This window comes from Hypanus sabinus, chromosome 31 (genome assembly GCF_030144855.1).
Source record: "Hypanus sabinus isolate sHypSab1 chromosome 31, sHypSab1.hap1, whole genome shotgun sequence".
Taxonomy (NCBI): domain Eukaryota; kingdom Metazoa; phylum Chordata; class Chondrichthyes; order Myliobatiformes; family Dasyatidae; genus Hypanus; species Hypanus sabinus.
This window is the reverse complement of record NC_082736.1, coordinates 21,658,167-21,670,345: the sequence shown is the minus strand read 5'-3', so window position 1 is coordinate 21,670,345 and position 12,179 is coordinate 21,658,167. Positions and strand designations below refer to the sequence as shown.

General features: G+C 52.1%; 1 protein-coding gene across 5 annotated transcripts in view; it reads right to left on the bottom strand.

The window, feature by feature from the left end:
• The window catches only part of syvn1 (synovial apoptosis inhibitor 1, synoviolin), a 79,824-nt gene that overhangs the window by 18,550 nt on the left and 49,095 nt on the right, over positions 1-12,179 (bottom strand). For all 5 annotated transcript variants that reach the window (XM_059955144.1, XM_059955142.1, XM_059955146.1 and 2 more), the window contains 5 exons: positions 10,480-10,606; positions 8,809-8,908; positions 5,785-5,850; positions 3,216-3,332; positions 1,408-1,547 (listed from right to left, as the gene is read on the bottom strand). In XM_059955144.1, coding sequence (XP_059811127.1) covers positions 1,408-1,547; positions 3,216-3,332; positions 5,785-5,850; positions 8,809-8,908; positions 10,480-10,606 — 550 coding nt within the window. The remainder of the gene's footprint in view (positions 1-1,407; positions 1,548-3,215; positions 3,333-5,784; positions 5,851-8,808; positions 8,909-10,479; positions 10,607-12,179) is intronic.

The window sequence follows — 12,179 nt, the reverse complement described above, 5'->3', positions numbered from 1 at the left end:
AAGATTGAAAGAATACAGAAAATTTATAAGATTGTTGCTGGAGATTGAGTACCTGATTTGTAAGGAAATATTTTATAGGTTCGGGCTTTACTCTCAAAAGCGTTGGAAAGTGAGGGGAGATTTGATTGAATATACAAACTTCGAGGGCGTTTGGCCGGTGGTGTAGTGGTATTCCGCACCGGACTTCCAAGGTTCAAATCCGACCGGCTCTTTGCACGCTTCCCATCAGTGCTGGGTTGAGCGCCGAGCTAGCAACTTGGCGGTAAAAAAGAAAGACAAAATGCGTGAAACAGAAGGGTCACTGCCCGATGCACCACAGGGCACGGAGAGGATCAACAAAAAGATAAAATAAATTAAAGCAGTCTTTTTCTTATGAGGTTGGGCAAGACTAGAAGTCAAGGTCATAGGTTAAGGGTGAAAGGTGAAATCGTTAAGGGGAACTTCACTCAAGAGGGTTGTGAGAGTGGGGAATGAGCTGCCAGTGGATGAGGTTCCACTTCGATGTTTGGGTGAGCACTTCTGAGGGAAGAAGTTCTGGCCCAGGTTGACCATGGCGGACTACGGAGCAGGTGCAGGTCGGTGGGACCAGGCTGAATTATGGTCTGAAGAGAAGTGAGGCAGAACTTGACCTCATCTTCAGAAATGAAACTGCGTAGGTGGGTTAAGCGTTACTTGGGGAGCGAAAACCATTTTGGGAACAGTTCTGTGGTTAGAGACAGGGAGGAGGTTGCCATTCGAGTCCGGGTGAGTGGGAGGAGAGGGTGTAGATTTCATTAACACAAGAGGGGGTCTGGAAGACAAAAAACAGACTGAGAGGCAACTAGGATGATTGACGTTGGCTGGGCAGTAGGCATAGTCTAATGCTTCACGGAAGACCATGAAGGACCAAGTCCCTGGTGCAGAACGGCGAGTTGCTGAACTGGATCCTGAATTACTCTGGAGGTGGGCGGCGATGGAAGGTCGAAGGTTACAGCAGGATATCGATCAGACGCCAAGCTGGGGGGTGAGATGGCAGATGAAACTTAATCCTAACGAGTGCAGGACGATGCACTGACAGAAGTCAGACATTTATCATAAAAGGTGGGGCACAAAAGAATAGCAACCTTGGGCTTTTAAAAACAAAAAATGCAGAAACCCGACAGCCCCGATTTATCCCTAAATCAATCATGGGATAATTTACCATGGCCAATTAACTTTTTGGACTGTGGGAGGACTGGGAGAAAGCCGACAGATTCCACGGGGACGTGCCTCTGAAGCGGATTCAAACCGCATTCCCTTGAAAGCGGCCACATGCCGGGGCCTATCCCTTCACCCAACTTCACAAGCCCGTTCCGCACCACAATCCCCACCCCCCCCACCCCGCGGGAGCTCAGCCTGCAAGCGGCCTGGGCTCAGAAAGGCACTCACGGTTTGGCTGCTGGGGCACGATGGGCGCCTGCGGCTGGGCCGGCGGTGGCGCGGGCGTCTGGGCGGGCAGCGTGGTCCGCAGCACGTCCATGCGGCAGGTGGGGCAGGTCTGCTGCCGCTGGAACCAGGAGCGGAGGCAGCTGTGTGCGAGGAACGGAGAGAGTGACTGAGAAAGGGGTTACGACCACCTGCCCAAGCAGAAGCCTCGGGGTGGAGAAGACGGGCCGATTGTTTTCTGGCGGACGCTTTGCAAGGGGAGGAGGGGTGCCGTGAACAGGAGGGCTTGAGGGAACTAAAGGGTCATCCAAATACCCCAGGAGGAGGCAACACCAGCAGCTTCTGGATATCCAGGGCAACATGTAGAAAATGAAGGAACTTAGCAGGTTATCAACAGGCTGAAGTCCCTACAAGGCCACAACACTGCAAGAAATAGAGCAGACAAGGCCATTCAGCCCAACAAGTCTGCTCCTCCATTTCATCAAGGTCGATCCATCAGACCCAATCTTCTGCTTTCCCCTCACCTTCGTGCCCTGACTAATCAAGAATCTACTGCCTCAGGTATACACCAAAACCGGCTCTGGTCCAGACATCTTGGCGCGAAATGCCGACTGTTTACTCTTTTCTACAGATGCTGCCCGGCCAGCTGAGCTCCTCCGACATTTTGTGTCGCTGAGATTCCAGCCTCTGCAGTTTTGCGCCCGTTTAGAAGACGCAGGTTAGGCCCGCGTGCCTCAAGAATGCAAGCTGAGCCCACTGCTCTACTCTCTCTACGCCCATGGCTGCAAGGCTAGGCGCAGCTCAAAAGCCATCGATAAACTTGCCGGCAATGAGAGGGGCTGTGAGCAGGATTTCAGACGGCGATGAGGCAGTATACAGCAGTGAGACAGATCAGCTGGACGAATGGTGTCACAATAACCTCGCACTCAGCGTCAGTAAGACCAAGCAACTGACCCCTCCTCAAGGAAAGGGTGAGCAGTTTCAAGTTCCTGGGTGTCAACATCTCCCGAGGATCTATCCTGGGCCCGACGTACCGATGTGATTACAAAGGCGGCCAGCGACTGTATCTAATCAGGAGTTCGAGGGCGCGGCAAATTTCTAAAGGCCTACTGTGGAGTTGCATCACCGTCTGGCACGGAGGGGCCACTGCGCAGGGTCGGAAAAAGCTGCTCTAGCGTTGTAGACTCGGCCGGCTCCATCGCGTCCCTAACACCGGGGACATTTCCAAAAGGCGATGCCTCAAAAAGAACCGCTGTCACCCAGGACACACCCTCTTCTCAGTGCTACCATCAGGGAGGAGGGCACAAGAGCCTGAGGCCACAGACAACGACCTAACCAACGGCTTCTTCCCCTCACCATCAGGTTTCCGAGCGGACAGTGAAAGAACCCCTGAAGACACCTCACAAAAGATATTCAAAAACTTCCTGTACTACTCACTTGAAACGTATTACACTGTACTGCTGCCGCAAAACGACAGATTTCATGACAATGCCAGTGGTGCTCTGATCATAGCTGGAGAACTTTCTGTCCCAATCACGACAACCTCCGATCTTTACGCGTAGGAGAATTAGGCCAGTCGGCCCATCCAGTTACTGTCATCCAATGACTTTCCCCTCTCAACCCCATTCTCCTGCCGTCTCTCTATAACCTTTGATGCCCTGATGGATCAAGAATTCAGCAAGGGCCAGCTCTTTATTTAAAGATAGGACCTGAAGCCAGGAGGAGGATGTCGGCGTTGGGAGGATCACGTTGGCCCAGTGCGAACGCTAACCTGAGGCGGCTCATGGCCAGGTACGGTCGGCTGCACTCACCTGGTGTGGAAGATGTGGTTACAGGGTAGTCGCTTGGCCCCGGTCACCATCTCCTCCCGGCAGATGATGCAGACGTTGTCTGTCAGCTGCAGCTCCTCTGGGCTGGCGTCAGGATACCTGAAGGACAGGACAGGTAAGTTCCCCGGGAGTTTTAAAAAAAGAGGCAAATCTACAGTCGCTGGAAGTCTGGAATAAAAACAGAAAGTTGCTGGGAATACTCAAAAGGCTGGGCAGCATCTGTGGAGAGAGAAACTTGATGTTTCATGTCAGGCAGCATTTAGTCATGTTCCCTTGGTTCAGGCAGCACTTATAGAAAGAGAAACATTTTGAATTAAGTGGAAATATCAGTAAGGTCAGGCACCAGCCGCCACTTCTCTCTTTCCTGGTTCAGGCAAAGGATTCAGCCCCAAAAAGCTAACTCAGTTCCGGTCGGCTCATTACAGGAACCGTGTGGAAGATTTCAAGAGGGTGCCGAGGAGATTTGCCAGGGTGCTGCCTCATGAGGATAGGCTGAGTGAGCTACAGATCTTTCTCTTTGGAGTGTAGAAGGGTGAGAGGCGACTTGATTGTGCTATACCAGATGACAGCCAGAGACTTTTCCCAGGACTGAAATGGCTAATACAAAGCATGATTTTAAAGTGATTGGAAGTAGTGGGGTGAGGGGATGTCAGAGGCAAGTACTTTACAGAGTGGGGGGGGGTGTGTGTGTGGGATGTGAAGCGTGCTGCCAAAGGAGGTGGCAGAGGCAGATACATTTTAGGGACATTTAAGAGACTCTTGGAGAGGAGACAATGCTTAGGAGGAGACAACGATGCCTCATGCGACTCCTTTACCTGCATCTTCGGAAGCAGCTCTATTTCCATCTTCAATATCTCTATTTTTCCCCTTTTCTGGGTTCTTCTGAAGACCCTGACCTGGAGTTACACGCTGACTACGGCACTTTGCGGGAATGGGACCCGCTCTTGGGCTTTCTCGACTGGCCGTTACTTGGCACAGCCCAAGAGCTTCGCTTGCCTTTGGAGGGCCGAAATTTCGTGGCCCTCTAGACAGGGGGTGGGAGAGAAAAATCGGAGGTCGGTGTGTTGTGGGGGGATGGAAGATCTGAGGCTGTTTGCCCAGAGACCCGAGATCTTTGGGCACAGAGCTCGGAAAAAGCGACGCAATGGACTTTTAACATCATAAACCAGCGAGTTGTTTGTTATGTCTCCCCTCTCGCTGTGAAACGGAGACACCTTTGTCCCTTATTAGGGAGAGAGAGCTAGTCTGTGGTACGGTGAAGGAGCAGTGTTTGGCGTACTGCAAGTCTGTGTCTTTACCGTTGCTTTGCTCGGGTCTGACGGCTCGGTGGCGGGTGCCGAGGCTGGTGGGGGGGGAGGGGGAGGGGGAGGGGGAGGGGGGAAATTGCTGCTTGCTGCCGCTTACTCGCGGGAGGGCAGGGAGCTGGGGGGCTTTGGGGTTCAAACATCTAACTGTCATTCATTCTTTGGGGGTGAAGAGAAAGCATTTCAGCATCTATATTGTATACATTTCTCTGACATTAAATGTACCTTTAAGGCGCAATGGATGACAGAAAAGTGGAGGGCTAGATTAATCTTAGAGAAGGTTAACTACCTGATGGGAAACCGGTTTCACAGAATCAGCTACTCTATAATATGTAGGACCAGAATCAGGATGTATGGCCCAACGAGTCTTCAATCACAGCTGATTTATTTTCCCCCTCTACCCTGCTGTCCTGCCTTCTCCCCTTAATCTTTAACCCATTACTGATCAAGAACCTACAACTTACAGGTGGAATCTGTGGTAAAGGTGGCAAATGGAACGTTGGCATTTATTTCAAGGGGAATAGAATGTCAAAGCAAGGAGAGGATGCTGAGCCTTTATGGGAGATAATACAGAGGCTTTGTAAGACACGAGTCCAGCTGCACTTTTTGTCAACAGCTTTGAGCCCCACATCTCAGAAAGGATGCGTTAGATCATGAGGAAGATCCCGGGAATGAAGGGGTTAACATACAAGGAGCATTTGGCAGCTTTGGGCCTGCACTCACCAGAATTTAGAGGAATGGCGAGGGAGAAGAGAGATCTCAGTGAAACCTACCAAGTGGTGAAAGGACTAGATAGGGTGGACGTGGAGGACGTTTCCTACAGTAGGGGGTATCCAGAACTAGAGGGCACAGCCTCAAATTTGAGGACTCACCCTTTAGAACCGAGATAAGGAGGAATTCTTTTTTTAAGCCAGAGAGTAGTGAATCTGTGGAATGCTCTGCCACAGACCGCGGTGGAGGGCAAGTCCGTGGGTATATTTAAGTTGGAAGTTGATCATTTCCTGAACGGTCGGGGCAGCAAAGGTTACGGCGAGAAGGGAGGCGTTTGGGGTTGAGTGGGATCCGGGATCAGCCACGATGCAACAGCGGAGCAGGCTCGATGGTACAATTCTGATCCTATGTCTCGTAGTCTTGCGGTCTAACTTAGCAACGTCCACTTTAAATACCCAACCACTTGCCCTCCACAGCTGAGCCAGATGGCCCAGACGAGCCAGGGCGAGGGGAGGAGCCAGAAAACCAATACTCACAGCGTGTTCATGTTGCGAATGGCTCGTCTTGACATGATGGCATCTGTCACCGCCTTCTTGAACTGCCTGCAAGGGAGACAACGAGAGAGCGTCAAGTCTGACCAATGAGCCTGACTGCAAAGGCTCACCGATAGGTAGCAGGAGACGGAGCGATGAGGGATCTTCATGGAAAAGGACACTCCGATGACGCTTTAAATGCCCTTAAGGCAAGCTTCAGGGAGAGACCCGGTTCTCGCTGCAGGAGGCCAACGGCAGCATTTCATTTTCCATATTTAGCTGGGAGCTTCTAGCACATTCTTGGCTCAGATACCAGGGAAAACGGCACCTGTTTAAGCAACCTTTTGCTGCGGTCACACTCCGAGAACTGTTTTATTAGCTCTTCTGAGCTTGCTTGTCATTCAATAACCCGCGCATTTTCCAAAGCAGCGGGCGGAGAAAAACCACGAGCCTCTGAACCAGAGCATGAGCTAGAACCCAGCCACCTCGGCTGGGGCTTCAGATAGAAATAATTATTCGAACTTGCAACTAAAGTTAGTCTTTGAAGTCCCCCCCCCCCCCCCCCCCCTTACAGGAGCACAATTAGACCATTCAGCCCATTTCATCATGGCTGGTCCGTTTCCCACTCAACCCCATTGCTCTCCACAGCCTTTCACACCCTGATTTCTCAACCTCCAATCTAAATACACCCCAGGATCTGGCCTCCACAGCCATCTGTGGCAATGATTCACCACCCTCTGGCTGAAGAGATCCTTCATCTCCGTTCTAAATGGACGCCCCTCCAATCTGAGGCTGTGCCCTCTGGTCCTAGATTCCTCTCCACATCCCCTCAATACTTGATCTGTTTCCATGAGATATGAAGATCTTCTGAGTGCAGGCCCAGAGCCAAATGCTCCCCACGTGATAACCCTTTCACTGCTGTAATCATTCTCGGGACCTTCCTCTGAACCCTTGTCAGCTCGTCCTTTCTACGATAAGGAGCCCCAAACCGCTGACAATACTCCATGTGAGGTCTGACCAATGCCTCATAAAGCCTCAGCATTACATCCTCACTTTCATCCTCTAGTCCTCTCCAAACGAATGCTAACGTAGCATTTGCCTTCCTCAACCTCACAGACTCAACTAGAGGTTAAACTCCAGGGAATACTGCTCGTGGACACCCAAGTCCCTTTGCATGCCAGATTTCTGAATTTCACACCTGTTTAGAAAACAGTCAACGTTCTTGTTCCTTCCACAAGGAACGTTTTTGTTCCGTGGCCATACACTTCTTGACTTCGTATTCCACCTGCCAATTCCTTGCTCATTCTCTTAATCTGTCTGAGACTCCCTGCTCCCTCAACCGGCCCCTCAACTCATCTTTGTATCGCCCACAAACCGGGCCACAAAGCCATCAATTCCGTCAGGCCCAGAGGCATCAAATGCACCGCACACATTAACCCTTTCACTCTCGTGAAGATTAGAGGTCTTTCGTAAAAACTCATCTGATTTATTGTAACAGGCAAGTGAAGCTGGGGGAGCTCAGCATGGAGGGGATCAAACAGATGTCATTCTGGGCGGACACCCTTCATCGGGACGGGAAAGGAAACCAGGATAAGGCGGGAGTGGGGGTGGAGGACAAGCTGGCAAGTGAAGGCGAGACCATGTGGGAGGGAGGAGGGTTGAAGTGAGAAGCTGAGGGGCGATAGGTGGAAAAGGTAAAGTCTGATAGGAGAGGAGAGTGGGCCATGGAAGAAAGGAGACGACCAAAATGGAGAAGGTAGGCAGGTGAAGACGGGTAAAAGGGCAGCCCTGAAGGGTAATGTTCATACTATCAGGTTGGAGGCTACCCAGATGGTACGAGGCATCACTCCTCCATCCATGAGGGTGACCTCACCTTGGCCCGAGAGGACGTGGAATGGGAATGGGAATGTCGGAATGGGAAGCTCTGTTTGCGGTGGATGGGGCGGAGGTGCTTGACAAAGCGGGTGCCCCAGTCGGGAGTGCCAGACACGACAATCAACCCCGACAGAGTCACAGGCGAAGTGTCGCCTCACCAGGAAGGACTGCCCGGAGGTGGGGGGGAAAATGGGAATGTCGGAATGGGAAGCTCTGCTTGCGGTGGATGGGGCGGAGGTGCTTGACAAAGCGGGTGCCCCAGTCGGGAGCGCCAGACACGACAATCAACCCCGACAGAGTCACAGGCGAAGTGTCGCCTCACCAGGAAGGACTGCCCGGAGGTGGGGGGGGAAATGGGAATGTCGGAATGGGAAGCTCTGCTTGCGGTGGATGGGGCGGAGGTGCTTGACGAAGCGGGTGCCCCAGTCACGACAAACAACCCCGACAGAGTCACAGGCGAAGTGTCGCCTCACCAGGAAGGACTGCCCGGAGGTGGGGGGGGAAATGGGAATGTCGGAATGGGAAGCTCTGCTTGCGGTGGATGGGGCGGAGGTGCTTGACGAAGCGGGTGCCCCGGTCACGACAAACAACCCCGACAGAGTCACAGGCGAAGTGTCGCCTCACCAGGAAGGACTGCCCGGAGGTGGGGGGGGAAATGGGAATGTCGGAATGGGAAGCTCTGCTTGCGGTGGATGGGGTGGAGGTGCTTGACGAAGCGGGTGCCCCAGTCACGACAAACAACCCCGACAGAGTCACAGGCGAAGTGTTGCCTCACCAGGAAGGACTGCCTGGAGGTGGTGTGGGGGGGAAATGGGCAGGTGTAGAGCTTGCCAGATTAGTGGGGAGGGGTGAACAGACACCGGAATCACGGGGAGAGCAACGCTTGTGGAAAGCGGAGGTGGTGGGGAAGGTGAAGATACGTTTAGTGGTGAGACGGCAGAAGCTGCGGGGGAGGGAAGAGAGGGCTCATGGAATGGTAAGGTCAAGTTCTTGTTTCAAGGTTAACTTTGAACACGAATAATATTCCAATTCTGAAAAAACTCCAACTATTCAGCCATACAAGAAATTAACATTTGGCACTTTACGGCCAACACTTCCCTCGGGCCTCTCCCCCCTGCCCGAGGAAGGCAGCAGTTAGCTCTGGGCACTTACCTCATGGTCAGGTACATGGGGCGAATGGCGAACAGGGGGAACGTGTGCACCTTGATCATGATGGTCATGAAGGCCATGTAGAGCAGGACTTTAATGAACCCTGAAGGGAGAGATCAGAGTCAGTGGCAAAACTCGTTGACAGACTAAACCGCAGATTATAGGACAGCCCTGTATTTGAATAGTCAAAGGGGTTCTGCAGGCCGGAACGCATAAATACGAAATTTTGCGATTTACCTGACTACACGCAAAAGGTTAAAGCTAAGTTGGTGATTACGATGACCGAAACTAGTTCAGCATTTATCGTAAACATGTGAACATCTGCAGCTCGTGGAAGTCCAAAGCATAAAATGCTGGAGGAACTCAGCAGGTCAGGCAGCACCAATGGAAATGGGGAAACGGCCGACATTTCGGGCCGAGACACTTCTTCAGGACTGAAAAGGAAGGGGGAGACCACAAGAATAAAAGGGCAGAGGGAGGGGAAGGAAGATAGCTGGAAGGTGATGGGTGAAGCTGGGGGGGGGGGGGGGGTGGTGGGGAGGTCCAGGGCTGGAGAGGAAGGAAACTAATAGGAGAGAAGAGTAGAGCAGAGGAGAAAGGAGGAGGGGAGAAAGGGAAGGAGTAATAGGCAGGTGAGGAGGTAAAGGTTGGAGTGGGGAATAGAAGGGGCGCGTTGGAGAGGAATTTGTTCACCGGAGGGAGAAATTGAAACCGACTCTATGACAGTGTGGCACCCCCTCGGTACCGCCCCTCCTACTCCATCAGTACTGTCTCTCCGACAACGCGATGCTGACCCTATTTGCCAGTGTTTCACCCACATCCCTCAGAATTCTGGGTTCCCAACTGAGGGGTCTGTTGTCGCCAGCTTGGGAACGCCCTGCTCTAAACCCTTCCTGTTTATTGAGACACAGCATAGAGCCCGGCCGTCCAGCAATTCCCCCAAGTCTAATCACGGGACAATTTACAATGACCGATTAACCTACCAACTGGTACGTCTCCGACTGTGGGAGGAAAACCGTAAGACACAGGAGCAGAATTAAGCCATTCAGTCCCTCGAATCTGGTTTGACATCTCACGTCTGATTTATTGTCCCTCTCAACCCCACTCTCCCACCTTCTCCCCATAACCTCCGACTCCCTCTGGTCTCGGACTCCCCCACCACCCTCTCCACATCCGCTCTATCAAGGCCTTTCAACATTTGATATTTAACTATAATTGCACCCACCTCTCTACCACTGTCACTGGCAGCTGATTCCATTAATACACCAACCTCTATTTGGCAAAGTTGTCCCAAGATCTCCTTTAAGTCTTTCCCTCTCACCTTACTAGCTTTGGCCTCCACTAACTTGGGAAAAAGAATTTGGCTTTTCCCTTGGCAACTCACACAAAAAGCTGGAGGAACAGTTGACGTTTCAAGGAGGACCCATCTTTTCCACAGAGACTGCCTGACCTGCTGAGTTCCTCCAGCATTTTGTGCGCGCGTTGCTCTGGATTTCTCGTGCTTATGATTTCCCCCTTACCCGTGGGTCCTCACGCTTTCGTAAACTCTTGTTCTCATTCGCCCGGAAGTGTTGAGCGAGCGCGGGGAGTCGAGCACACCGCATAGGGGTGCAATGCGGCTGCAAACCCGTGGGTGGTCTAAGAGGCCCTCGTCGACCGGCAAACCCTACATACCAGTCAGGAGTTCTGTGTAGAGCATGTAAACAGCCTTGTTGTCCCAGGGGTTCTCGCTCTGAAGGTCAATGCTGTGCAGGACGTATTTGATGAAAATGGTGAGGACCATGGTGAGCAGGATGGCGTACTGCAAGGAAACAGCACCGCGGTTAGCGAATGCACCCTGACTCTCAGGGATAAATCACATTAAGGTTAATAAATTCTTACTTCTTCACTTCAGGAACAAACCCAAACCTTCCCCGCACTACCAACATAAGCTTAAAGTACTAGATCAAAATTGGACAAGACTTCAGCTACAGTCTTAACAGCAATCTGTGAAGTTACATTAAAACTACCGGCTCTTATACATTTTATTTACTTAGAAATACAGCGGGGTGACAGGTGCTGCCGGCGCATGAGCCTGCACTGCCCAATTACACCGTGTGACCAATTAATCTACTAACTCACCCCACCATCTTAACTGAATTTTACAGGAGCACCACTGAGAGTGTCTTGACGAGCTGCGTCTCCATCTGGTCTGGGAGCAGCCGAGCATCAGGCCGGAAGTCCCTACAAAGGACTGTGAGAATGGCCGAGAGGATCGTAGGGGTCTCCCTACCGTCCATCAGGGATGTTTATCAGTAGCTGCACACACAGGGCCCCTAGCATTATTAAGGATCCCACCCACTCATCCAGCATCCTCTGACTTTCTACCATCAGGCAGGAGACTCCGATGTATAAAGACAAGAACGGTCAGGGTGAGAAACAGTTTCTTCTCTCTGAACCCTGGGGCGGAGAAACGTCGTCTCCTTCGACTGGATACACATATACAGTTAAATGACAATAAACTTGACTTGACTAACTGGTACGTCTTTGGAAGGTGGGAGGAACCTTGGGCACCCGAAGGAAACTCACGCGGCCATGAGGGGAAACGTACAAACTCCTTTACAGGCAGTGGCGGGGTTTGAACTCAGCGGCGCTGTTACAGCGTTACCAGCCGCTACGTTACCGCACCAACCGCTCTGCGATGATTCTGGAACCTCAGCTCAACACTTCCCTCAACTTGCGTAGTAACTCGACGTTCCACTCTCCTCGCCAAAAAGGCAGCCAACTTACGCGGCTTTGATTTCAACGTTTGGAGAAGTCTGGTGGGAGGATATGGGAGGTCCAGGTGCAGGTTGATGGGACAGGGCAGACTAGATGGGCCAAAGGGTCTGCTTCTGCCCTGTGGTTCTCCATGACCCTAAATCACTTTAATAGGAAAGAAGCCAAGTTGACAAACTCCCACTGACTACTAAACGCTCCCAGTGGCATGTGCCTCAAACAGCCAAGCCCAGCTCCCGGCCACTAAAAAGCTTGGGAGAACCGTTTCTACAGGCAGGTAAATGGGCGAAGGAGGGTTTACTGGTACTTCGGGCAGATGGGACTCATCAGCCCGTGGTTGGCAGCCCGCCTGGGGGAAGGAAACCTCTGATCTCAAACCTCCGCTGCCTTGCGGCTATACCTACACAAGGGGAAGGCTTTGGGAGTGAACCCCGAGGTAAAAATCCGGAGCTGGAGTCTCCAAGGCAGCCCTACGTTCAGTTCAACGCTGACTGGCAGCTCCTGTGACGCTGCTGGTGGCCAAACTATCGGTCTCTGCCGTTCCTTTGGGCTCACCAGATACGTAGAGAGGGGGAGCTTGCTACGCGGGCAACAGCTTGCTCTCTCTATCGTAGCGC